At 38.0% G+C, this 27,277-nt stretch overlaps 1 protein-coding gene across 3 annotated transcripts in view; it reads left to right on the top strand.

The window, feature by feature from the left end:
* Positions 1-25,006, top strand: part of NGLY1 (N-glycanase 1) — a 47,224-nt gene extending 22,218 nt beyond the window's left edge. For all 3 annotated transcript variants that reach the window (XM_007505186.3, XM_007505184.3, XM_007505185.3), the window contains exons 4-12: positions 3,133-3,295; positions 5,559-5,778; positions 13,449-13,570; positions 14,639-14,784; positions 15,069-15,179; positions 16,505-16,669; positions 18,559-18,744; positions 24,074-24,251; positions 24,653-25,006. In XM_007505186.3, coding sequence (XP_007505248.2) covers positions 3,133-3,295; positions 5,559-5,778; positions 13,449-13,570; positions 14,639-14,784; positions 15,069-15,179; positions 16,505-16,669; positions 18,559-18,744; positions 24,074-24,251; positions 24,653-24,828 — 1,467 coding nt within the window. In that variant the 3' untranslated portion in view covers positions 24,829-25,006. The remainder of the gene's footprint in view (positions 1-3,132; positions 3,296-5,558; positions 5,779-13,448; positions 13,571-14,638; positions 14,785-15,068; positions 15,180-16,504; positions 16,670-18,558; positions 18,745-24,073; positions 24,252-24,652) is intronic.
* The last annotated feature ends 2,271 nt before the right edge of the window (positions 25,007-27,277 follow it).

Raw genomic sequence — 27,277 nt, 5'->3', positions numbered from 1 at the left:
TTCCCAATAAATAAGGGAGTAAGGATGCTCATTACCCCCCCCCCCCCACACACACACACACATTAATGGATACAATTTTAGAAATGCTTGAAACAACAAGATAAGAAAAAGAAATTAGAGATACAAAGATAGATAAAGAATATACAAAGATCCTTCCCTATTTGTTAATAATAATGATACATTTGGAAGATTCTGGGAAATCCATGAAGACACTAATGGAAAGTTAATGGCCTTAATGCTATGATATAAAACCTGAAAAATCAGCTACATTTCTACATAGTGATGAAAAAATCCAGGAGGTAGGAATAGAAATTCCTTCTCCAAATGACTTCAAAACATGCAGTTATTAGGGGATTGATCTTCCAGTGTACACAGAAGATTTGTGTAGAATCAAGTACAAAATACTTAAAGAACACATTACATAGCTGGAGGAGTGCTCAGCGCTCATAGTTGGCCAGTGACTATACTGCCAAAGATAATTTATGCTTTTAATGCTATACTAACCAAAGAGACACTTTATAGAACTGGATAAATTAATAACAAAATTCATTTGCAAAAAGGAAAGATCCAGAGTATCAAGGGAAATGATGCAAAGTGTAGGGATGGAAGGAGAATGGCACTTCCAGAACTCAAATTATATTATAAAGCAGCAGTCATCATGGCCATCTGGTGTTGGTTAAAAATAGAGAGGTCGCTTCATGGAATACACTAGACAAGGGAGAAATCAAAAACAGCAGAACTCGGTGTTTGACAAACCTAAAAACACATTATTTAGGTAAGAAGAACTCCTTGTTTGACAAAAACTGCTGGAAAACCTGGAAAGCAGTCTGGTAGAAATTAGGCTTAAACTGATACTTTATACTATGTTCCTTAATATATTCTAAATTGAATGCATTTTATTTTATTATTAAATTCATATTAATTATAATTTTTTCATATTGATTAAAAATCATGCTGTAAAAAATCAGGAAAGAAACCAATCAGATACTTCTTACAGTTAAGGATAGGAGATGTCTTTTGAACCAAACCAGGGGCAGATGCAGAAATGTGTCAGAATTGCCCATTTTTTTTTCCTCCTAATTTTCTTCTCTAAACATAGCTCAAGGGCCAGCTTCCTGATCTGGCCAGTGCCTCCTCTCCTAAAACTTTATTATTATTTCTCATATATTTATTGTCTCCTCTGATAGAACGTAAGCTTCCGTAGGTCAGGGAGTATTTCCTCTTTGTCTCCCTCCCTGGTGGTACTCAGGAGATGCTTCATCGACCCTTGTGAACTGACAGGTTGATTTTTGTGCCCGTTCCAAACAGAGCCAACCTTTCTAATAAAGAACTGCAGTGATTTATATCACTTAGACTGTCATCATTTAGAACTTTGACCTTATAAAGAATTTTATTATGTATATATTTTTCATTGTCTTCTACATAAAGGGCCTCCTTTGTATTCACAGTGGGACAGTTTCTGTATGAGAATATCCAATTATTTCTTTCATTTGTCTTCTGGCAGCCATTCTCGGCCCCTTGGAATTCCTGGCCCTCATTTCGGAATCCAGGCTTTCGTTTCCTGTTGATCTTTTTGCTCCTGCACTCGATAGAGGAGGTGTCCTTACTGGCTATGGCTTTTAGGTTGTCCCTGATGGGATAATTTGTGGGTCAAGTTCTCCAAGCCTTGAAAGGGCAGGAATTCTTTCTTGTCTTCTTACTCCTTCAGGAATGGAAAAAGATGGCCTGATTGACTTAAGACACACACACACTCACACTGACAATTAATGAACAGCTGGTCTGAATTTATACTTTCACTGGGCAAGTGTTGGTTTCAGAACATGTGTGAATTTTTATGTGCTTTTCTTAGCGGCTCGAGTGGCGTATGAGTTACTGCCATGTGTGGAGATTTTTGTGTTTCTTTCGAAAGAAGTCATCTCTATTTGAGATCTCTCGCTGCTCGAAGAGTCATAAAAATAGCTCAGCCCAGTTTCAGTTTCTGCAATAAAAAGCCTTTTGGGATTGATTTTGCATTTGTGTGTCTCTGCACATACATGTAAGGAGAGGGTGAGGAGACTTGATTTACTTCTCTGCCTTCTCCTTCCCTCCCTCCTAGAGGGAATTTAGAAAACATTCATTGACACCCCAGCGGCATTTAGATGGGGCCAAATAATTAAAAACTCTGCTTTTTGAAATAACAAGCAAACCAAGGAGTACAGGGAAGGGAGTTGTGGTGTGCAGCTCAGGCGCGAAGACAGAGGAGTCTTTATTTCAGCTTCTGGTCCACGGAGGCTGATTTTATCCCAATGGCTTGACAGCCTGTGCCAGATGTGGGCTTTTCTCCTGATGAGCCTTAAATACATGTGCATGGTCCTCCTCGGCCTGCAGACGACCTCCTAGATCTCTAGCAGTCCTACATGGTGCATTCTAGCAGGGGATTTGTGCTGGGCACATCTCTGACTACTCCAGACAATTAACTCCTGCTTCTTGAAGCTGTTGCCTTAGCACATGGTTACCAAAGCGGCTGTAATAGCCATGTAATCAGCAGTTTATTTTTATGTCTGCACTTATCTGAGCTCTGCCAATGCATGCATAAAGAAATAAACCTTGTTATTTAAATGCCATTCAAATCACAAGCAGTGAAGTCGTTTGCAAATTGAAAAAGACAAAATTGAAAATGAAAGCACTTTTGGAAACTCTCCTCCCCCATTCCATAAATGAGAGTGGAAAATTGCTGCAAAAGGAACCACTATAAAAACTCATTTTAATATGAAAAAACAACCTTGAACAATGCCTGTAAAGACTTTGTTCTATTCTCATGCAAATACTGACAAACGTTCATATTTGGGGGCTTCACTCTATCCCTCTAGGAGAGCTGTGTCACTTGTGCCACACTTAGTATCCAGTAAACTGCTGATTCACCAGGTCTCCAGAAGCATCATAAATAAATGAAAAATGGTTGTTCGCTTGTAACAGAGGGGGAGTAGACCCAGAGCCTGTAATCCCAAGGTTAATGGGCACTTTGGCTATTTTGAATGAGCCCACACGTCCTGTTATGATTAAAACAATGTGTAGTATTCTAGCTCCTAAAAGATCTTTTAGTCATTTGGATAAAAGCTAAGATCAAGAATGTTGTTCTTTTTTTCTCCATAGGGTACTGCTTCGGCCATCCTAAAAATGCTTTCGGACAAATTTGAGGATGTGCTTATCTATGAAAATGTTTCTCTTCAGAAGAAAGCTTTGACTTGTATTCCAGTGCAAGAATTGCAAAGAAGACTTAAAAAAAAGTTTGAAAGAGCTAAAGATTTAGATCCAGGTAGAGTACCTTTGACCATTATATTCATGGGTATAAAAGTAAAGATATTTGGCTGCAGATAAAAGGCAAAATAATATAGTGTATTCTGTATACTTCTCAATGATTTCTCAATTTGTATTTTTGAAAAAGTCAATAGTATTAGGATCACCACTCTATTTGTACGCATTTGTATGTATAGACATAATACCTAGAAAAGTCTTGTCAATAGGCAATCTTAATTCCTAATTTAATACTTAGGTTAACAACTCAATGATCTATTTAGCATATGGCTGCTGTTTACAACTCTGTGACTGTCAAAAGCGATTCTGAGCCCTAAGTACAATTTTCATTGTTTTATTCTTTCCCTTCCAAGATTAACATGTGCATTATATATAAATAAATCATTGGGTTGAGAAAAGAAGCATCCATACCAGTGCTTAGCCCAGTGCATGGCACATAGTTCTTTCTTAAGTAATTTATGTTTTAGGGTTTCCTGAATATTGCAGGGTTGTACGTTGTACTGCATGTATTGTACTGTATTATTGAGTTCATGTAATTCTGATTATTCCTTATCTAACCATTCCACGAATCTATTTTTAGCCAGTAGCAAGTAATTTTGACACTTACTCTTTTATATCATTTAGGGTCTAGAAGACCTATTCTCTTTCCTACTTGTTTTTTTTTTCCTCTGGGTATTCTAGATTTTTTTGTTTCTCCAAATAAAATTTTCATCACCTCTGTAAAGTCTTCCCTTGATAGGTTATTTTGGTATAGCATTAAATCTGTCAATTAATTTAAGCAATATTTTCATTGACCCAGGCATAAGTACTGGATATTCTTCCAGTTATCTTGTTCTTTTTTAAATTTTCTTTTATTTTTTTAAAACCCTTACCTTCTGTCTTGGAATCAATCCTGGGTATTGGTTCCAAGGCAGAAGAGTGGTAAGGGCTATGCAATAGGGGTCAAGTGACTTGCCCAGGGTCACACAGCTAGGAAGTGTCTGAGGCCACATTTGAACCTAGGACCTCTCATCTCTAGGCCTGGCTCTCAATCCACTGAGCTACTCTAGATTCTTAGCCCATGGTTTGGTTTTGTAAAGCTTAGAAATGTTTATATAATTTAATGTTCTCATTCAGAAAACATCCTATGCCTTTCAGGTCCAACTTCTTAATTCCAGGTCAGTTATTTTCCCTTTTGCTTCTCTTTCTGTTAGATTCCACTAGATCTAAGAGAAGACAATTAAAGTCACCTTCACTTGTTCTGGGACTGTTTCTGTTCATTTTCCCTTCCCTACATCCTATTAGTTCCTTATTGATGAGCCGTCCTTTAAGTAAATGAGAGATACCCATTGCTTAGTATAGTTCTCTGTCCATAGCAGGCCCTTCATTAATGCCTGCTGAGGAATTGTTTACCTGGCAATGTTCTTTTATTTTTACTTTTTCATCTGATTATAGTTTTGGCTCCTACCTGGCTCGCCAAAACTGTAATAGTGGGATTTGGTAGGGGAATGAACAAGAAGGAAACATATAAAAAAATCAGGTTTATTTTTTGGGAAAGGAAGGAAGGAATAGATGTTAGGAGAATTACTACAATTAATCTTAAAACCCTAATTTCTATAAATCTATCTTAACCTATCTTATCTAAACTAAAACAATAAGTTTCCCCAATAACCAAATCTCACAAGTGGAGTCCAGGATCTTCAGATGAAAACTGTCCAAAACAGGTCCAGTGGAGAAGTGGGTCCTCAGGCCTCTGTTCTAGCTTCCAGCAGCCAGTTCAAAAGATTCCTCTCTTCATCTAGTATCACCAATAGCCAGAAACCCAAGGTCCCTCAGGAGAAAAGTGCCAAGACTGCTGGGACCTTAGAACCAAGAACCCAGATCTTGACCCTGAGGTTCCCGTGTGACTTTGTCACATGCTCCTGTCAATCACTCTAATGTTTGTATTACATAGTTCTTATGCAAATGCCCTCTTCCTATTACACCCTGATGCAGAGCCAGTGGTATTCCAGCCTCTTATTTCTTCCCACAGGTGCCTTTGAGCCTCTTTTGGTGTTTTTGTAATATCTAACAGATTGTGGGCTCATAGACGTGAATCCCCATCTGGAGCCTTCCCTGTGGCATTCTCTTCACTCCACAGTGGAACTCGGGTCCCCCAAGGAGCCAGGTCTCCCTGTGGATGGACCACAGGATCCTTGGCACCATTTTATGGCCCTATATAGACAATTGTAACCATTTCAGTTTTGGAGAATTGGTCATTTCTGGTTGCCTTCTTCCCTTTTCAGATGCAGATCTTGGTGAAGAGGATTTTCTTCTGGTGGAGCTCCTACAATGGTTTAAAGGAGAGTTTTTCCAGTGGGTGAATTCCCTTCCCTGCTCCAAATGTGGTGGTGACACCATGCCTCGAGGGGAGCTTCCTCCTGATGAAGAGGAGCGGAGATGGGGTGCAAACAGGGTCGAAGATCATTTCTGCCCCAAGTGCCATGTCAGTAATCGATTCCCCAGGTATGTACCTATGGTGAGAAGCACCTTGTTATCTCTGGTGCTAGAGAGTGTTTGTAAGTTCTTTTTCCTTAGCTCCATCCTGTTTTCCCCCTGGACTGCAATTGCCAAGGTAGAGGCAGGTTGTATCTGAAAAGCATATCATCCCTAGAGATACTCCCAGAATATTTTTCAGGAATCCTTTTAGAATTAAAAATTAAAAAAAAAATCAAACATATATAACAATCTCTTCCTGATAATATGACCAAGAGTGCTCAAAACTGTTGCCCTTAAAATTGTGACCTAAAAACACTAAAGAATGACATTGAGGGATAGTTTCTTGCCAGGAGTGGGTCCAGGCGCTTATGTTCCTGGGCATTTTCGTCTTTAACGATATTTGGGAGCTTTGCTAATTAGCTACTTTCTCACCAGACTGGTGCTAAATTTACACGGAAGGATGTTTATTTGGCCCCTCCCGGTTTTCTTCCCACTCGCTGCCCTTTCCCAGACTCCTTTGCCTGCCAGTCCATACAGAATTGGTTAGCATCTTCTAGAACAAGCCGCCTCCCGCCTAGTTATGGAGGGAAATTCCCAAGGCGCCAAGTCAGTCTGAGACCAGCCCTGGGTGCTGCCTGGGCTCTTCAGACCCAACCGCCTGGGGACCAGTTACCAGGTGGGCAGAAGGGACGAGGCTCCAAAGGCTCCTGAGCAAGCCAGCATGGCAGGGGGTCGGACGCGAGATCTTCCCATAATCCCACAGAATCCTGGTTAGAGCACCTGTTTTTAGGTTAATTTCTCTTCCTGGAATGCTGGCCAGGGGCTGACTGCCTTTTAAGGCGAGACATGCCTCTTCCTCCCTGATGCTGTCAGACATGTCTACAGGGGGCGCTGTTAGAGCTGAGGCAGCCCCTAAGGGAGAAGGCTGGATGCCGGGAGACTGAGGGGGGGACTGTTGGGGAAGGAGTCGGAGTGGGAAAAAGACACGGAGGCAGGAGGACTCCACGGGGAGAGCTCAGGGACCCAGCCCTGCTTGGTCTGCCCACCGCAGAGCTCACAGAAGGAAGAAATATGGGAGGAGGGAGGCGCTCAGGGAAAAGCTCAAACTTCATGTGGAAAGCAACAGGGAGCTCCCCAGCGGAAGAACAAGGGATGGAGTCAGACTTATTAGTTGATGAAGTCCAAGGGGAATGGATAGGAAGCCATCGGCTTGGTCACGGGACTTGTCCATAGTTTTTAGGAACAGTCGATCCCACCATGGTAGCACTTAATGGGTCATGTTGCTTCCTTATCGGGCAGGTGAAATCTTGGGCTTTTTCAGATTTTACAATAATTCTGAATGGGGTGGCCGGAAAAGAAGATGTCGAGAAAAATAGAAAAGCCCAGCAAGGCAGGCCAGTTCGGAAGGCACATCCTGAAAAAGAACTTGATTACAAAAAGCACTTCCTTCAGTAACTCGTGATCGAGCAGCTTTCGTTTCATCTTTTCCTGGCTGGGAGGTGCCCTTTTTAGTTCTTTTGAAAAGAAAATTGTGAAGGAAAGTAAATGTTTAGGGTACCAAAAAGTCCTCAAAATGAGCCCAGTGAAACGAAGAACCATCGTTCAGGGGGGAGGAGAAGCTGCTTGAGGGCCCCCAACTCGTTTTGCTTCTTTTCTCTAAGTTTACGTTATTATTATCATGAACTTGACAAAACGTCCACAAGTGGAGTGCAGAGAACCAGAGTCCTGTGTTTGTTTGGAAGGGGGCTTTCAGAATTTTGTAGGTAAAGTTGAATTTGTGTAATGCCAGTCTACTCAAGCTAGAACTGCCTGTACAAGCGTGAAGCCTTGCGAAACACATTTCCCTCTCAGTGGCCAAAGAAACCCATAAAGATACAGTTGAAGAAGGGCCTTAATCCGCCTTTGAAGAACATGCTTTAATCCGCAGAGTTCAGGATTCTCTCCGGAGAGCCTTTCTCGCCACAAGTCCTTGGGAATTGTCTTGTCTCCTTGTCCTGGGCAGAGGAGCCCGCGGTTCACTGTGGAGGGATCTACTCTCGCTGGTCATTTTGCAGCAGTTCAGAGAAGTCTTCCCTGGTTTTTCAGAGCATTTCTTACAGCACCCTCATATTCCATCACAGCCCTATCTATGCCCATCTTCTTCAGTCATTCCTTCATTAACTGACATCCTTTCAACTTCTCATTTTTGCCAACACAAAAAAAGAAGTCTATAAAATTTTTTGGACAAATTTGGTCCTTTTCCCTTTAATTTGATCTCTTTGTGATACAGACCTAGGAGTGATGTTGGGTCAGAGGGTAGTTTTATAGGCCTTTGGGCATCCTTCCAAATGGCTCTCTAGAGTGGTTGGCTCCATTCACAATTCACACAGCAGTCCCTCCATTTATCATTTCCCTTTTCTCTCATGTTGCCCAATCTGACCGATGTGAGGAAATCTTAGAGATGTTTTATTTTGCATTTCTCTAATCAGTAGGGAGGGAATTTTTTCATGTGCCTATTGATCGCTTTCATTTCTTTTTCCTAAGCCTGCCTGTTTATATCCTTTGACCATTTATCAACTGGGGAATAGCTCATATTTTTCTGAATTTCACTCAGTTCTCTATACTTTGGAGAAATAAGGCCTTTATCAGTGATACTTGCTATGAAAATTTCCCCCCTAGTTTCCTGTTTTCCTTCTCATTTTGGCCACCTTTGGGGTTTTTTGTGCAAAACCATTTTAATTTCACTTAATTTAAATTATTTTACTTGCCATGATTCTATCTTATTTGGTCATAAACTTTCTTCATATAATAGATCTGACAGATACATTTTTCCATGTTTCCCCAACTTACTTATTATGCTATATTTCCAAATAATTTTTGACCTTATCCTGATTTACATGTGTTTTTTGTTTGTTTATCTTTACAGTGTAAGATGATGACCTATGCTTAATTTCTCCCAAAATGTTTTCTAGTTTTCCCAGCAATTTTTTTCAAATGTTGACTTCTTAACCCAAAAGCTTAGATCTTTGGGTTTATTAAACACAAAATTACTACCATTTCCTACTGGGTATTCTATATTGGATCTATTGCACTAATTCAATTGTTTGGATGATTACCACTTTTTAATATAATTTGAAGTCTGGAACTGGTAGGCTGCCTTCCTTAACATTTTAAAAAATTGATTTTCTTGATATTCTTGACTTTTTGTCCTTCTGTCAAATTTTGTTACCATTTTTTCTAATTCTTTAAAATATACAATTCACTGGTAGTTTTGATATAGCACTAAATAAGTAAATTAACTTAGGTAGAATTATCATTTTTATTATATTGCCTTGACCTACTATTCATGAGCAATTAATATTTCTCTAATTCTTTATGTGTCTATTTGTGTGAAAACATTTTTGTAACTGTGTTCATATAATACCTAGGTTTGTCTTGACAGGTAGACCCTAAGTATTTTATATTGTCTGCAATTATTTAAATGGATTTCCTCTTTACATCTCTTATTGCTGAGTTTTGTTGGTGATACCTAGAAATGATGATGATTTATGTGGGTTTATTTTTTACCCTACAATTTTGCTGAAGTTGTTAATTGTTTCATTTAGTTTTTTAATTGATGCTGTGAGGTTCTCTAAGTATACCATCATTATATCTGCAAGGGGTGATAGTTTTGTTCTTCATCACCTAATTTTATTCCTTCAATTCTTTTTCTTATATTGTTATAGCCAACATTTCTAGTACAATAATTGTTCCTTAATTGTTTGGTGGAATTCATTCAACTCACTGCTGGCTTGTTTGATTCTTTTTTTCTAAATTTTTGTGTTCAGTTTTGATCTTAACTGACCCTTTTTGTGACTCCATTTGGGGTTTTCTTGGCAAAGGTCCTGGAGTAGTTTGCCATTTCCTTCTCCCGCTCATTTTACAGATGAGGAAACCGAAGTATACAGGATTAAGTGACTTGTACAGGGCCACACAGCTAATTTCTGAGGCTGGATTTGAACTCAGGTCTTCCTGACTCTAGGCCTGGTCACTACGCCACTTAGTTTTTCTAAGATAGTTATTTAAGTTTTCCCTTTACTCTTCACTTAATCTGGGAAGTTTATATTTTTCTAAATATTCATTCATTTCACTCAAGATAGTCAATTTTAATGGCATATAATTGGGCAAAATAATGCCTAACAATTGCTTTAATTTCATCTTCCTTGGTAGCACAGTCATCCTTTTCACTTTTGATACTAGTAATTTGGTTTTCTTCCTTTTTAAAAATCAAATTAACTGATTTTTTAATCTTATTTTTTATTGGTTTCCCCCCATAAAACCAGCTCCTTGTTTTATTTATTAGTTTAAGGCTCAATTTCTTCGTCTAGCCTATGATTTCCAGGAATTCCATTTTGGTGTTTAATTGGAGATTACAAATTTATTCTTTCTAATTTTTTTTAGTTGCTTGCCCAATTCACTTACATGCACATGTCTCTTGCTCTTTCTGTCTCTCTCTGTCTCTCTATCATGTTTAGAATTATAAATTTTCCCCTGAGGACCTCCTTGGCAATTTTGGAATATTGTATCGATATCTTTATTCCCTTTAATGAAATTATTGATTATTTCTATTATTTGTTCTTTGACCCACTCATTGTTTAGAATTAGATTATTCAGTTTCCTATTCAGTTTCTGATTAACTTTTAACCTATGCTTCTGCAACCCTTTATTACAAGTAATTTTTATTCCATTATGATCTGAATGGGGTACATTTAACAGTTCTGCTTTTCTGCATTTGGTTATGAAGTTTTTATGCTTTAACATGTGATCATTTTTTGTGATCCCAAATATTTTTTGTGAAGTCCCACGTACAGCTGAGAAAAGAGTATGCAGTACTCTTTTCTATTTTCATTCAAGTTTTCTTAAGAGATTTGCAATATCTAACTTTTCTAAAATTCTATTCATCTCTTTTATTTCTTTCTTTTATAATTGTATTTATCTATCTCTTAGAGGAGAAAGCTGAAGGTCCCCACAAGTATGGTTTTACTGTCTATTTACTCCTTTAGTTAATTTACTTTTCCTTTAAGTTTTTTGAGTGCTATACAATTTTTTAATTGTTTATTTGAGTTTATGTTTGAGGGTTTTGATTTTATAAGATTAATTATAAAAATGAACCATATGAAAAAAAATTAATTAAATAGAAAAGAATTTTGGGTGCTATGCCATTTGGCACATCTATATGGAGTACTGATGTTACTTAATTGTCTGTGGTACCTTTTAGAAAAATATAGTTTGTCTGCTTATCTCTTTTAGGTGCATTTTTGCTTTTGCTTTTTCTAAAATAACGATTGCTACCTATGCCTTTTTTACTTTAACTGAAGCATAATAAATTCTTCTCCAGCCCCTTATTTTAATTTTGTGTTTGTATTTCTGTTTAGTGTGTTTCTAGAAAACAGCATATTGTTGGACTTTGATTTCTAATCCATTCTGCTATCCACTTGTGTTTAATGGGTGGGTTCATCCTATACACACTCTAAGTTATGATTATGAACTATTTATCTTTCTCTTTTTACTTGTTTTTCCTCTAAAGTCTGTTTTGCTTCTGACAGCTACCTTCTTTTGTCTTTCTTTTATCACCTTTCCTTTCTACTATCTCCTTCCCCTCCCATTTCCTGTTTAAGAAAAAAAAAATATTACCAATTACGTATGCTTATATATTTTTCCTATTATTTAATTTAGCTGTAAGATTTAAGTGTTGTACCTTTCCATTTTAAAACATTTCCCTGCACAGCTCTTTTTATGTGAGATAATTTTCCTCATTTACCCTTTCCTTTCCCACATCTCCCAGGACATCCCTCTTTCTCATCTATCCATTTTCTTTTTACATCATGCCAATATAACTGACTCATTCCCATACTCTCTTTCTATTTAGAGTCCCTTTAATTGCTTTAGTAATGGTAAAAGTCTTAGAAGATGTATCATCTTCCTGTTTATAAAGATAAACAGTTTAACCTTATGAAGTCTCTTATAATTTCTCTATCATGTTTACCTTTTTGTGCTTCTCTTGAAGCTTATATTTGAACTTCAGATTTTCTTGAAAGTTCTCTATTTCATTACATATACATTTTTTTTCTTTGAAGAATTATACTCAGTTTTGCAGAGCAGGTTATTCTTGATTGTAATACCAGTTCTTTTGCCTTCTGCAATGTCATATTCCAAGCCCTCTGCCCCTTTAATGTAGAAGATGCTCAATCTCGTGTGATCCTGATTATGTCTCCGTGATATTTGGATTATTTCTTTCTGGCTGTTTGAATTACTTTCTCTTTCACTTGTGCGTTCAGGAATTTAGATATAATATTCCTAGGAGTTGTCATTTTGATATATCTTTCAGCTGGTGATTGTTGGATTATTTAAATTTCCATTTTATCCCTTCATTCTAGGAAATTGAATTTTCCTTGATAATTTCCTGAGACATTCTATGTCCCTTTTTTTGGTTATGACTTTCAGCTAACCCAATAATTCTTAAATCATTTCTCCTCAATCTGATATGTGGGTCATTTCTTTTTCCTGTGAGATAGTTTGCATTTTCTTCTATTTTTCATTCTTTTGATTTTCTTTTATTGTTTCTTGATGTTTCCTGAAGCCATTAGTTTCCATTTTCCCAATTCTAATTTTTATGAAATTATTTTCTTCAGTGAGCTTTTGTACCTCTTTTTCCATTTAGTCAATTCTCTTTTTAAGGTGCTATTTTCTTCAGTTTTTTTTTTATGCCCATTACCAAGTTTTTAGTTGTCATAATATTTTTCTTCCTTTACTTTCATTTCTTTACCTAATTTTCTTCTACCATTCTGATTTTCATAATAATTTTTAGCTCCTCAAGGAATTCTTGTTAGGCTTGTTTCTACTTCACACCACTACTTCCTACTGCTTTCTTCTGAGTATTTGAACTATTTCATGGATGCCCTTTTCCTTATTTTTTTTTCTGAGCATCACTATTCTCCTTTCTCCTGTCCCCCCTTCAAAATGAAGTTTTCTCTTATAAAAATATATGTTTTATAGTCTATATTATATAACATATGATAATAAATGTAATCAACATCTTGGCATGTCTGAAATTGACCGTCTTGTTCTGTGCTTCCAGTCTGTTACCTCTGCCAGTTCCTAGGAAGCTTTACTTCCTCACATACCTGATCATCAGTCTTCTAATATTGTTTCCTTTGTAGTCATTATTAAATGTAGACATTGTTTTCCTGCTTCTGCTTAGGTCTTCCTACATCATCCAATCATCTCTGTTCTGCCAGAACTGCCTGAATCTGACCCTTTTGTTGTTCCTTATGGTGCAGTAATATTCCATTACACATATACCACAATTTGCTTAGCCATTCTTTTTAAGGCCAATAAAGCATTCCAGCATAAATATTTTTTGTACCTGTGGGTCTTTTCTCTCTTTCTTTGATCTCTTTAGGCATAATTATGGTCTGATTGGATCACACTCTTAAGAGTGCATCCTTAAAGAGTTTAACTTCACCAAACACTTGGGGGATGTGAGTGTGTGTAACAAAGTTTCTACTCAATTCTGTTCCTTTTATCAAGGATGGTTGAAAGTCTTTTGTTAAAGATTTTCTCATGTAATATTATACTCAGCTTTTGGTTTTTGGTTTTTTTTCTTTTATATTACAGACATCTCCAAATTTCCTTACCCCTAGATTTTCTGCTAATACAAGTTTTGTTTGGTTTTTCAGGTATAATGATCCTGAGAAACTCTTGGAGACCAGATGCGGGCGATGTGGTGAATGGGCCAACTGCTTCACCCTGTGCTGTCGAGCGATGGGGTTTGAGGCACGCTATATCTGGGATGCAACTGGTAACCACGTCCTCTGGGGACTCTGCCATCCTATTTAGAGTGCTTTTACTGTTTTCTCCTAAGAACCTCCATTATGGTGGTTGTAGATAGTGAAACTAAAGTTAGCACACCAGAGAATCCTTATTCTTACCCACCAAGGCGTTTGGCTTGCTTTTTTAAGTCAGGGATACCTTTCACTCTCCTCATTAAAAAAAAAAAAAAATATATATATATATATATATATATATATATATATATATATATATATATATATAAGACAAACTCTGCCACTGAAAGACAGTGGCAGTAAAGAAGCCATTTGGTGTGAGGAAGAATAGTGGAGGCAGGTTCATTTCCATCATAATTCCTGTATTTTCAGGATATTATAGTTATACCTGGCACTTATTTCAGATTAAAGACATACTTATAACTTCATTGTGCTTCAACATTTAGCAAAAGGAAGATTTATTTTTAATGTGTGGTAAAAGGCCCCTAAGTGGCTCCATGGATAGAGTGCCAGGCCTGGAGATAGGAAGTATTGGGTTCAAATCTGGCCTTGGACACTTCCCAGCTGTGCGACCCTGGGCAAGTCACTTAATCTCAGTAGCCTAGCCTTGAACACTCTTCTGTCTTAGAACTGGTACATAATATCCATTCTAAGATAAAAGGGAAGCATTTTTAAAAAATGTAATGATGTCCATTTGGAGATTGAATTGCTTACTTGTTCCCCTGGCACTTAGCACAGTGCTGGCAAATAGCATTCACTTAATAGATTTTTGAGCCATCTGCCCACCTGACTGTTGCTATAACAGAGGCTTTTTTTATTCTTCTTAAATCTCTGACTGTGGCTAATGATGGGAGACTTATTTTCCAGTGAAACAGGGAAGAAATTTAAGAATCAAGTTTTCTTGAACACATTTGACATAAAATCCTGTGTCTCATGTGTGATTGTGTGTGTAATAGCCATGTGCAGAAACACAATACACTATACCCATCTGAGTGTCTATGTTCTATACATGTGTGTCTATCTCCACATGACATGCATTTTGTGATGTCTGTGTGTTTTTGTCTCCTCTATTGCTTGTGCAGACCATGTTTGGACAGAAGTATATTCTTTATCTCAGCAGCGATGGCTGCACTGTGACCCTTGTGAAAATGTTTGTGATAAACCCCTACTTTATGAAGTAGGATGGGGGAAGAAGATCTCCTATATCATAGCATTCTCCAAGGATGAGGTAGGAGAAAGAAAACATTTTTTTTTTCTATTTATGACATACAATTAAGATATTTTAATTGCTTCATGAATTGATTTTCGCCAAATTTTGAAAATTTGTTTGATTTCTCGATTGTACTTCTTAGAAATATGTGAGTAATAATTTGAAAGTAAACATCTTCTCATTATTGTTTAAAGAGAATAATCTTGAAAGCCTAACTAGTATTCATTTGCCGTGTACTTTGGTTATTAAAATGAAGTATGGATGGTAATGAGCTTGATAAATGTATACATCTTTTATTCGAGATCGTTGATGTCACTTGGAGATATTCCTGTAAACATAAAGAAGTAACCGCTAGGAGAACACAGATTAATGAAGAATTACTGAGAGAAACAATTTTTAACCTTAATAAGCAGGTATGTGGTTGCCTCCTATTTCTATAAGCACAAAGCCATTTCTGTAAAGACGGATCTCTGTAAAAGAGTTGAATTGAGAATAAAAGTCTGTTTTCTTTTATACATGGATTTTGAAGAGGAAACCTTACTTTGAAAGCCGATGTCTGTTTTTCTGTCTGTACTTGTCATTCTTCCACATGGTGAATTTGAGGAGTCATTTTAAACTCAAACATTTGCTTTGTCTCTCATAGTAAAAAAAGAATGATGTTCCAATAGCATCCTCGAAGGGTTCCTCATATGAGGTGTGACTCTAAGCTTAGAAGAGAGAATACATGAAATCTATCCCACCAAACAATCTTACAGGGTTTTATTCAGACCCTGCATGCAGTGGGGAAACAGCCCTTGCAATCTTTCATAGGATCCAAGAAAGGGAAATGTAATGTAGCTCCCTTCTCCAAAAGAAAGTACTCTGGCAGTAATGAAATCGGGGTGTGAGAGTGAGATTTAGAACCTTTAATCCATTTTATCTTGTGTATAAATTTCAGTTTTTCACTTTACAAAATTTCTTCTGTATTTTGTCACATCTTGCACTGTGTAATAGAACAACTTTGTAATATCCTTCAGGAGTCCTAGCTCTGGAATCAAGAAATTGATGGGTCTTAGAAGTGTGCATTTGGAAATTAGGCAAACGGTGTCAGTAATGTTTTATTTATAGAGTAGAGAAACAATTTCAGTGTGTGTTCAAAAATAGATTTGCAAAAGAAAATCGGAAGGTAAAATTTGGGTAAAAGAATGTATTAAAAGTGAGAACAATATTTGATTGAAAAAGTAAGTCTGAAATACTTTCTTTGAATAGAAATAAGCTAATGATCAGTGCAGTTACATTAACAGAATAGAACATAGAATGATCTCAGGCTTGTTATAGTTTTAATTTGTTTAGAATTGTAACAGGATGGCTTCTTGTTGCAGATGAAAATGAGAGATTAAGGGACTCCCACAGTGTCGAGAATCATTTTAAAAGAGTTAATGGGAATTTGATTTTGTGGTGTTTTTTAAAAAATATAAATCTTGAAATTGGAGTAAATGTTTCTACTGTCATTTTTCCCCCTTGCTCTCCCCAGCTTCCCAGGCCTAATTTATTCCAGATTTTAATAATTATTTTTGTCTTAGGGACACAAAACTCTTGAATGCTCCAAGTTGCAGAGAAAGGGAATTCCCTTTGGCCAGTGAAATCATTAATCTGGCCCTTGTCCAGGCCCCAAATCTTACTTTGATGCTGGCTTCAGATTTGTTGTCATCTGAAAGGATTTTCAGGTTTTGCGTTGTTTTCTTTTCTCCAACCACAGAGGCAGAAATCCTTATCAGAGAGCCGAAGGCAAGAACTTGAACAGAGGACACTTGTGGAACTTGTGGAATTCCTCTCTCCCAAGACTCCCCAAACTGGAGAACTTGGTGGCCGGATCTCAGGTTCATTGGCTTGGAGAGTAGCCCGAGGAGAAATAGGTTCTGAGGTATTTAATTCATTAACAAGGATGAACTTCCTCCCTCCTTCCCTCCCTCCCTCCCTCATGGGAGCTCTAGGGAGTACTTCTTGGCCTTAGGAAAACGGCTTTGACATTTCCTCCTATCAATTAACATTAGGAAGTAATGGTTCAAAAGAACATAAAAATTTGGAGGGAATTAGTAGTTAATTGGTTTGGAGGAGGAATAAAGAAAAATAATAGTTGTTGACAGTTATACTATAGAAGTTCTGAGAATTCTTAAAAATGAGGCATGGAAACTGATTCCATCCTTTGTTCAAAGACTTCTGATATTATGATATAATATCTTTATTTGTGTCTGCCATTTGTTTAAATTGAGGCTGTTTTATTTATCATTCTAAAAAAACTACTAAGTTGTAGTTGACTGGGAAAGAAGTTATTTTAAAAAATACAATTGTTCTGCTTCCTTTAAAAAAATCCAGAATCATTTTATAATCTCTATATACATAAAGCATATGTATTATAGTTACTAAGTAAAGAAACCTGCTTTATTGATAAATATTCAATTTAGTGCTAGACCTACAGTTAGGAAGACTCATCTTCCTGTTTGCCTGAATTTCCTCATCTCTAAAATGAGCTGGAGAAGGCACATGGCAAACTACCCAAGTATCCTTGCCAAAAAAACCCCAAATAGGGTCAAGAAGAATCAAATATGACTGGAAAATAACTGAACAACAAACGAATATTTTATGAGCTAAAATGAAGTAAATCTCTTCCAAAGATTTCGAGCCTATGACTTTTATTAGAAATTATTTTTAATGATGAAATTGTTGGTATGTCATTGAAGTTCTTTTTAAGCTATTATTGACTCCTTCCATTGGTTAATATTCCCGATGGTAGATAATTTACTATATAAACACTCTATTTGTTCATCCCAGTAAATACTGTGGTTTAAATCAAATTAACAAATATTTGAGCAGGTACTATATTTCAGGTATGGCATCAGATAGGAAAATGTAAACCATGACCTCTGACTCAAGGAAGTTTGTGATCCAGTTTATAGACAGCATGAAGGAGCAGGAAAAACATGGAAACATAAATTTTTAAAAACTATAATGTCATTTTCCCCTTTAATGTCAATGTGCTCTCCTGATTATCCAAAATATGTCATTATTGATCCTCTACAACATAGCTGAAGGGGGTGCGTCATTCTAATTATATTTTGTTGTGATAGAGATGAGTTTTCAGTTCAGTCTTAGAATTTTAGGATGAAATTCAATCAGTAACTCGGATCAATTGTTACACAAGTTGTATGCAAAATAGATCTCATTTAATGCGCAGCTGTGTTCTGTTAAAAATATGGAAATTACTTAGTTGTCCATATCTCTTGCTTGTAGTGGTGGGTGTCCTTAGTTTTCTATTTATTATATGAGGATTGATTAAAATTGGTTAAGTATCTACATTATCAGTCTTCATTTTCATAGTGAAGTCAGCAAAAGAAAGGAATCCTTGTGATCAAAATGAGGAGGAAACCTTGGTCGTATATAATAGGAACTAATCAAATTTCTCAAGTCAATATTTCAATGGTTTTAATGTCTAGAATAAGCTGCAATTCGAATTTTCTCTTATTTTATTCAGTGGAATGGAACGGGAACTTATGATCCTATTAGTGTAGGGAATTCCTGGGTGAAGAAACTCCCTCTTAATAAATGAATGCTTAACATGAACTGAAATGAAGCTATTTCAGCTTTCATTGTTTAAAACTAAGACTTTGGGGATATATTTTATTGTTCTATTGCTAAGACTTAATATTTTTAAGCAGTCTGTTGTTTAGAGGCATTATTGTGTGTATGCCTAAACCTCTCTATTCATCTCTTTTACTATTTTTGTGGGAAATAATTCTGCTTTCTTTTGTTAAGATCAAAGAAACTGTGTTCGTACCAACTGAAGAAGAGAAAATGGCTAAACTTTTCCACATTGTTTATAATCCAGTGGAGGACTATTATGTCCGAATTTCAAGTAATAATGAAACAATTTCCGGATGGCTAAGTGGTATTTGGAAAATGGAGTCAATATTTAGAAAAGTTGAAACAGACTGGAATATGGTAATTGTCTATGCAAGTGATTCCCATGATGCTCCTTGTCATCCCTGGTCTCCACTAATCTCTCTGATGTCATTGGGTTTCCTCCCTCAGTTTGGGTTCTGGATTAACTCTTTCAATAACACGGACTTTGTGGCCTCAGTTTCCATTTTAGTTAGACCTCTCTATGTTAAATGAAAATATAGGGATATTTTCCTGCTACGTTACTTTAGGGGTGTTTTTCTAACAGGATAGAAATCTCTTTGTAACCTGTCCCCAGTGTAAAATCCTGATCTGTAGGGCTTCTTCTCCCCTTGACCACCTGGCCAACCTCCTTGCCGATCCTCATGTCCAGTATTCTGTGTCTCAGCTCTGTATCTTCAGGGGCTTCCCCTGTGCTCTGTCCCCCCTCTCCAGAGCCTTGTTTCCTTGGATTCCTCCCACACTGGGCCCCTCTGCCCTCTTCTCACCCTGATCAAGGACTTCGGCTTCCCTGCCGTTTGTCCTGGAAGCATCTTCTGTGCCCAGTTTTTGGCCTGAGCCCTTCCTCATCACGGTCTAAGAGCAGAGGAGCCTCTCTTCCCCTCCTTCCTCTTCTCAGCGCCTGGCACAGAGGGAGAGCTTGCTGAATGCTTGCTGACTCCACTGACCCATGTCTGTGGTCCTCGGAGAAAAAGTAATCACGTGAATCATCTGTGCTCTTAGGGGTAAAAATGTGTCCTGGAACCTTGGTCCAGCTGGGTTTGCGTTCCTGCTGGGTGAGCTCTGATGAGGTGCTGGGGGCCATGACGGCGGAAACGTTGTCCTGCCCCATAGGACCTTCTCCTGCAGGAAACTGCCGGATATTCTTCAGTCTGACTTCCTACTTCCTAGGGGAAACCTGAAGCAACTTGGTTTTCTGTGAAGCAGAATTCATGAGCTGGAATGAGTCTGGAAAGAATGTGCCAGCCTGTCAATTATTGAATGAATAATGGAACGAAAAGACATTTAAAAGTCTTTACTTATCAAAGGGAAGCGCTCTGGAGGCTCTGTAGGGGCTTGCCACCAACCTGCGTGGGGGGTCCCCCCCAGACCTGACTCAGGAATGATGCCCCTCCATCCGCCATGCCAGGCTACTTGGAAATACAACTCTATGCTAGGTTTCTGCAGAGAATGCCTTTGCTCTTCACCTGGGTCATGGCTCCTTCATGCCCAGCCAGGGAGGACTTTCCTGATATCTCCCCCCGTGTCTAGGCTCCCACCACCCCAATTCCTCTGTGCTTTGCCCATATTTGTATTTGGGTGTGTTCTTTGGGTTCCCCCAATAGAGGAATTTCTGTCCCCGCATCCCCCAGCATCGTGGTGCCGGGCACGTCCTCTGTCCTTAAGAAGTACCGTATAGTAAGCATAAATGGAGAAAGTAGCAGCAACTGATGGAGAAAATCGCCTTAGGAACTTCCTGAGAAACAACAGCAGCAAGTACAGTTTCAAAGCATGATTTGGCATCACTCAGCAGCGGACAGAGCCAGCCTGCGACCGTCAGGAAAGTGCGTCGTTCTCATCCCTCCCGAGCGCCCCCAGCCCGGCCACAAGTGGGTGACAAGGCTGAGCTGGGGGCCGAGTGCAGCCACACAGCAAGAAGTGACAACGCGGATCAGCTCCAGAACAGCGTGACGTCTCTGGCTTCTACCGTGGGTGCAGAGGACCTGCTCCGAGGAAAAGAATTAAATTAACTGCTTCATACAATAAATGGACAGCTTTTGCATCTCAGTATGCGATCTGTCTTCCTTTTGTTTGCTGTAAGCACTTGTTTTACTTGATTTTGCTTTGTTTATAAGATTTTGACACATTTTTAGTCATCATGAAACCAGACTTGGTACATTTGATAGTAATCACACCTTTTATGAGTCACCCGTTTTCTCCCAATCTAACCTTGAACATGGCTAATAGATCAGCGGATTCCAAATCAGTCGAGCACTCTGACCATTGACGCACGCTATCTCCATTTCTTGGATAAATTTCTTAACCTTTCAGGATGTGACATGGTGCAGGGCCATGTTGCTCTATTATATTTCCATTTTGGAACGTCTAGAATTCTGGAATTTTGCTCCTCAGTTTATCAGCATATTTATTGGAGTTCATCGTTCTTTCAATGGGCATAAGACTTTCATGCCAACTGGAAGTAAAACAAGTCCTCCAAACTCTTCAGAACACTATTTTGCAGTCTAATGGTCTCCTAGGCTCACTGGTACTTCTGACAAGAGTATAGCCTTGAATGAAAAGTGAATTTCACCAGTGAAGATGATCTTTCCCCACCTCTTTTGTACTCCAGTTTTCATATCGTCCTGCTTATGTACAATATACTTATTTTCATAGCAATGGCTATCAGCTGTATTTTTATTTTTAACTAATCTTTCTATTCCCCCCCTATTTTTCCAACTTCCAGAAGCTCATATTTCACAATAGAGAAATCAGGAGTAGTTCTTCCAGTTGCCTCTGAAGGTCTTTCCTTGATTATTCTTTGCGGTTTGACTAACTCTTTCAGCAGTTTGTCAGTTCTTGGTGTAGCTTTTTTTTTATTTGTTTCTGACCACCTTTTCTTGGGTGCTTCAGTATGATTGATCATGTTTTTTTTTTTTTCATTGTATCTTAAACATCTTGAACTGCTTGACTTCCCCAAACCAACATTTCCTGCAATATCTTTAGAGCACTTTAGAGCAATAGCTCTTGCATATTTCCTTAAGTGATATCTAGTCTTAAAAACCACACAATTGAAAACACCTCTAACCAGCAATGAAATGTCTATATGCCAAGAAACTCAGCAGTCAACTAAAACACCCCTCTGAATTCTAGTGCCTTCCCTCTATTAATTATTCCTATTTATCCTTTATCATGCAGTTTGCTGTGTATATATTTCTTTGAATGTTATCTTCCCCGTTAGATTGTGAACTCCTTGAGGGCAGGGACTGTCTTTTGCCTTTTTTATTTTTTGTCTCCCCATCTCTTAGTATGGGGCTTATAGGATAGGTGCTTCATCAATGCTTATGGATTGAGAGCTAATTTAAGATGGTGAAACCTATTCAATCTAGTAATCAGGGTAGTATTAATAACTAAATATCATCAATTTAATATTCTAGTTTTCCACAAGATGAAAGGGTGTTTTGTATGATCATTTTTATCATACAAATTATTATCATACAAAACACCCTTCCGTGTTGGTCATTGTTGGAAGAGCACATTTCTTCAAATCCAAAACCCCCAAATAAAACCATAAATACACTGATGCAAAAGATAATCTGCTTTGATCCACATCCATTCCACTCCAGCAGTTCTTTGTCTGGAGGTAGAGAGCATTCCCTGTCGTAAGTCGTTCAGGATTGCTTATTAATGATTCCTTATATAATAATTCCTGAAATGATTAGATGTCATTTAAGGAAATAAGCAAGAGCTAGTGCTCTAAAGTGCACACGTAAGTCAGATCATTGCACGTTTTCCCAGTTGGTCATCGGACAATATTGCTATTCTTGTGTGCAACATTCTCCCTGTTCTGCTTAAGGGTCTGATGTTCTGAGTTAGCCTTGCATCAGTAGAAGCACACGCACATCACATTGCTGTCACGAAAAGAAAATACATCAAAATTGTTACTTGTCCCAAATCCCGCACCACTCCGGCTTTCCCTTCAGCTACGTCTGTAGGCAGACTAATGGATCAGAAGGGTTGTTGGGCCAAAGGACGGGGATCTGATTAGACAACTTTAGCATTGCTTAAGAAGGATGTGGCTTATTATGTTTGCTCCACTCTTCTTGGGAATGACTAGGTCATGTAGTAGAATCCACTGGATTTTTCTCCCATTTTTTCCAAAGGATCAACATTCATAGTTTGGTTGTCTTATAGAATGTCTGAACCCTGAGCCTGCAGAACATCACAAAGATTCAGTTTGAGGAAAAAAACTAACGAAATAGGGAATAGCTGAATGCTGCTGTTGCCCTCAAAGTTAGCAGATCATCTATTTTTCTGCTTTGCAAACTTCAGTTTGGCTGTAAAAACAGTTGGAGAATTAGCAGCAAATAAATACCTACTTTGATGTCTTCAGCCTAATTCTCTGAGGAAAATGCATCCTTAGTACTCAACCTGGAAGAATGCTGACATGACTCAAAATGTATGGTTTGCTAATAGAATCTAAAAATTCTGTCTCCCCACAACGTTTCAGTATACCTGAATTCATTCCACATTAAGATTTCTTCTAAGTGGTTAAGGATATGACACAGGAAACTTAAAATTAAAATTAGACTCTACCTTGTGACTTCGTTTTCTTTATATGCTCTTTCATGGGGTTTATCTGCTCCATATTGACCATCTCTGTGCTGATAATTCAGAGATCTCTTTATCCAACCCAAGGCAGAGGCTTCACTTCGGCATTGCCTGTTGCCTGTCGGATATTTCAGGCTGGACCTCCTGAATCCATCTCGAACAACCTGCTAAAAACAGAATTTGTTATCTTTTCCCCAAAGCCCACCCTTCTGACCACGCTTCTTTACAGCATCAACATCATCCTCAATTTCTCGTTCTCCCTTCTTTCTCACATATCCAATCTGTTGCCAGATCTTGCTGTTTCTTCCTCATTTGTATTTCTCTCCTGCAGCCCTTTTTTTGACTGCCCATAGCAACCACCTTAGGCTCTTGTGCTTCAAGTCTCTGGTTCTTCAAATCTACCTTCTGCTCTGCTGTCACAGTGATTTTCCATAACCATAAATCTAACCCTGCTTCTCCATTAACTCCAGTAGCTCCCAGTTGTGTCTGGGATAACATACAAATTGTTTAGATTTTCCTAGGCTCAATAAACATTACTGGCTTCCCATATGTTATACTTTATACAAATTACCCTTCTTGCTGTTCACAAAACAGTTCCTTCTCCATGCCTTTTAGCTCAAACGCTGCCTTCAATAGGAATCCTTTCCTGTGGCCTCCTTAACTATCTTTACTTATTTCATATTTATTCTACATATATTTGCTTCCTGTATTTGTTTAGTAATCAAAGTCCTACATGGTCCGAGTTCAGACCAGAGTAATTCAGATCCATTTTATTTCTTTTAGTAAGGAAGAACAAGAAAAATTGCACAGGATGTAAACTCCTTGAGATTAAGGATGGACTCATCCTTTGTATTTTATAATTTCAGAGTCAGGGAAATAAGTAGGCGCCTAATCAATGCCTACTGAATGATGAAACTTCTAAATTTTTAAGTATCAAAATGCTAGGATTCCCCAAAACATTTAGCTGACTGATGATCACATTATGACATTAGTTTCTTTAGTTCACCTTTTCTTTTTTCCAATTCCTCATTTTCCTTCATTTCTCTTTTTCCTATTTCTTAAGGTTTACTTAGCTCGAAAAGAAGGATCGCCATCTGCCTTCATCTCGTGGAAGTTTGAGTTTGGGTCAGTTGGGCTCAAAGTCGATACCATTTCCATTAGAACAAACAGTCAAACCTTTACAAGTGGAAAGATACAGTGGAAACTGCATTCTGATAAAGCACAAGTAGAACCAGTAGGAGGTAAGCAAACATGTGCTTGGAGTATTCATCATGGAATGTGGTTGCCATTTTAATGAGGGAATAATCATATTTAACTAGATGCTCAGCATTATCTGTCCCAATGTAATTAAAAAAAATCTATAGTAGTCCCTCCCAAAAGGGCCATATTTTGTTATCTCCAAATTCAAGTATGAGAAGAAAAGTCCTTGAAGGTGGCTGTAGTGTCATATAATTTTTGACTACCTTAAAATAATTCATATTTGTTTGGGTAGGTTTTATTTTTTTGGTGGGTGGGAGGTTGCAGTTAACAGCACACAAGTACTAAAATACCCATTCCAAAACTGCCTCTTCATGCTGCGGGCTTGCATTTAAATTACTTAGAAAAGAACTTTAATTATTTTTTATTTCTTTCCACTCAACAGATAAAAGCCTTCATTCCTATCATGATTTTTCTGATGCCACAGAAGTTATTTTGGAAGCAAAACTAAGTGGAGGGGATGGTGATGTTGCCTGGCAACATACCCAGCTGTTTAGACAAAGCTTATATGACCGTGGAGAAAATTCTTTGGAGATAATTATAAAATTCAGTGACCTTTAAGAACTTGAACATTACAGAAATGCTGGCAATCATCAAGGACTTATCATGGTCTAAAGTCTTCTGTTGATTCAATGAATGTTGGCAATTTACCACTGTTCTCCCTGCTGACAGCATTTTTTTTTTTGCTGGCCATCAATCCTATCACTCTTGTCAAAATAATAAATCTTTATACCATGGACCATAATGAAATCCTAGCATTTTTAAAACTACTTCTCTTTATTATGCTAATTAATGTGTGTTAATGGTCAGAATAAGACCTTCCTACAAGGGAATCATATTTTACATTACAATTGCAAATTTAGTATCAAAAGCCAAATATGATGCCCTGCTAATGCCCCATTCATAGTTAAGGTAAAAACACGGAGTTGCCATTCTTGGTCATTTGATGTTTTCAGCCTCTGACAATGTCTTGTGTATTCCTGGTGCTTCATGTTTCTTGAATTGGTTAACCTTAAGCTTCTTGGTAGGTTGACAGTGAAACTGAAATTCTTTGATTTTTTTTTTACCTTCTAAAAAATCTTTAAAATGAACAATTGAGAAGTTATAATGCATGGTAATTTTTTTTATCATAAATATATAGGCATTTTAAGATAAAATGAACTATTTCGCATTATGCCTTCTAATGATTGCTTTAAGACAAAATTTCATAAGGCACTATGCTTGAAAAGAAATGTAATAACTGTTTTGAAAGAATGTCTTTCAAAATTTCGTCTTTAACAAAGAATTCAAAGATCTTGTTCACGATTCCCTTATATGCAGAGCAGCTAGATGGCTCAGTAGATTGAGCGCCAGGCTCAGAGATGGGAGGTCTTGGGTCCAAATCTGGTTCTAGTTGGACAAGTCACTTAACCCCCATTGCCTAGCCCCCACTGCTCTTCTGCCTTAGAACCAATACACAGTATTGATTCTAAGATGGAAGGTGAGGGTTTTAAAATAAATAGTAATAATAAAGAAATATTCCCTTATGTATGTATAAATAGTCGCCTAAGGAAAAAAAAAAGTCAGTTTTTACCTAAATTCTGGAAAAAATGCCTATTCTGGAGCCTGGCTTTCTTAATTTCATGGTGTATAAAAAATATTTTAAAGTTTTCTAAAATGATTTGTTCCATATCATCCTTGGGGGCCAACAGAAAACAGTGAAAGATAAGCTAGAGTTGGAGATAAGACCTGACCAGTCGGTCTCTCAAGAGCATTAGTTTCTTCATTTGTAAAATGGGAATAATATTTAGATTATCTCAAAAGGTGGCTGTGAAGAAAACATTTTATAAACCTTTAAGTGCTCTGTAAATTGCATGAGAATTTTGTTTATCCTTTTGGTTAGAACCAAGGATGATTTTAATTCTTAAGAACCTATTTTATATCAAGAAAATTCAATTTTCCAAAAATCAGGTTTCTTTTCTAACTCAATGGAAAATTAGCATGAATTATTTCCTTCACCACTTCTAGATCGGTGATTTTTAGTGGTGTAAATTTCCCCTCCACTGATATAAACCAAAGTTGTTCTTGATCAGTCGCCCTGGCATTTTATCAATTCAAATCAGTGACCAACCTTCTGGGGACGAGCCTCTGCAAGCTTATCTTTGTTTTGACAGATGACAAACATCCATCTGTCCAACCCTCAAAAAAAGCTTTTCCTTCTCCCCTGGCATTGCCTTTGAGAACCCAGAGTTGCCTCCGATGCCTCTGGGTAAGCCTAAACTGCCCAGGAGCTCCCAAACACCAAGCAGTGTCTATTAGGGATCAGAAATGAACGGTCCCACCTTGGAAATGAACAAGAGTGCTCGTTAGGCACCACTTCTTGGACCTTTAAGCTCTGAACTCATCCCTTGCCTTCGAAAGCCCCTGATCCCGGCCAGCTGCGCAGAGAGAGTTTTCTTGGCAGGAAGAGCAGCCCCTTGAACTGGGAGAACCTTAGAGCAGCTGAAGGCAGCTTCACAGGAGAGAAGATCGAAAATGAAAACACCAGCATGGTGTTTTCCTGTGCACACACAGAATTTCCTCTGCAGGCCGCTTCAGCTGCATCATTTTAGTAGTAAGCATTTCCCTTCCCCCAGCCCAGCTATTTTTTTCTCCTTGTAGCCAGGCAAGAAAATGTTTGCTTTTTATACAGGCAAACAAGCGCATTTTGGGGAGCAGAGCCTCTGAACTTACGGCTTTTTACGTGTGGACAGTTTGGGAGGGTGAAACTGTCTCTGGTCACACAGCCACTACGCGGGTGGGATTTAAACCCTGGCTTTCTTGACCCCGAAGCCAGATCATTGTCTGTGAGGTCATATCATCGCCCCTCGTACACACAGGGGAAATAGATACTCCCGGGGATATGTATAAGTGTGTGTTACAGACACACACTTTGTGCCTGGCTCAAAGGAGAAAAAATAATGGGAACGGGAGAAGGGAAATAATTTGTGCTAAAATGGTGTAACCAAGGTAGCATGAAGGGGAAATTCTT

This window comes from Monodelphis domestica, chromosome 5 (assembly GCF_027887165.1).
Source record: "Monodelphis domestica isolate mMonDom1 chromosome 5, mMonDom1.pri, whole genome shotgun sequence".
Classification (NCBI taxonomy): Eukaryota; Metazoa; Chordata; class Mammalia; order Didelphimorphia; family Didelphidae; genus Monodelphis; species Monodelphis domestica.
This window is presented reverse-complemented; position numbering and strand designations above follow the sequence as displayed.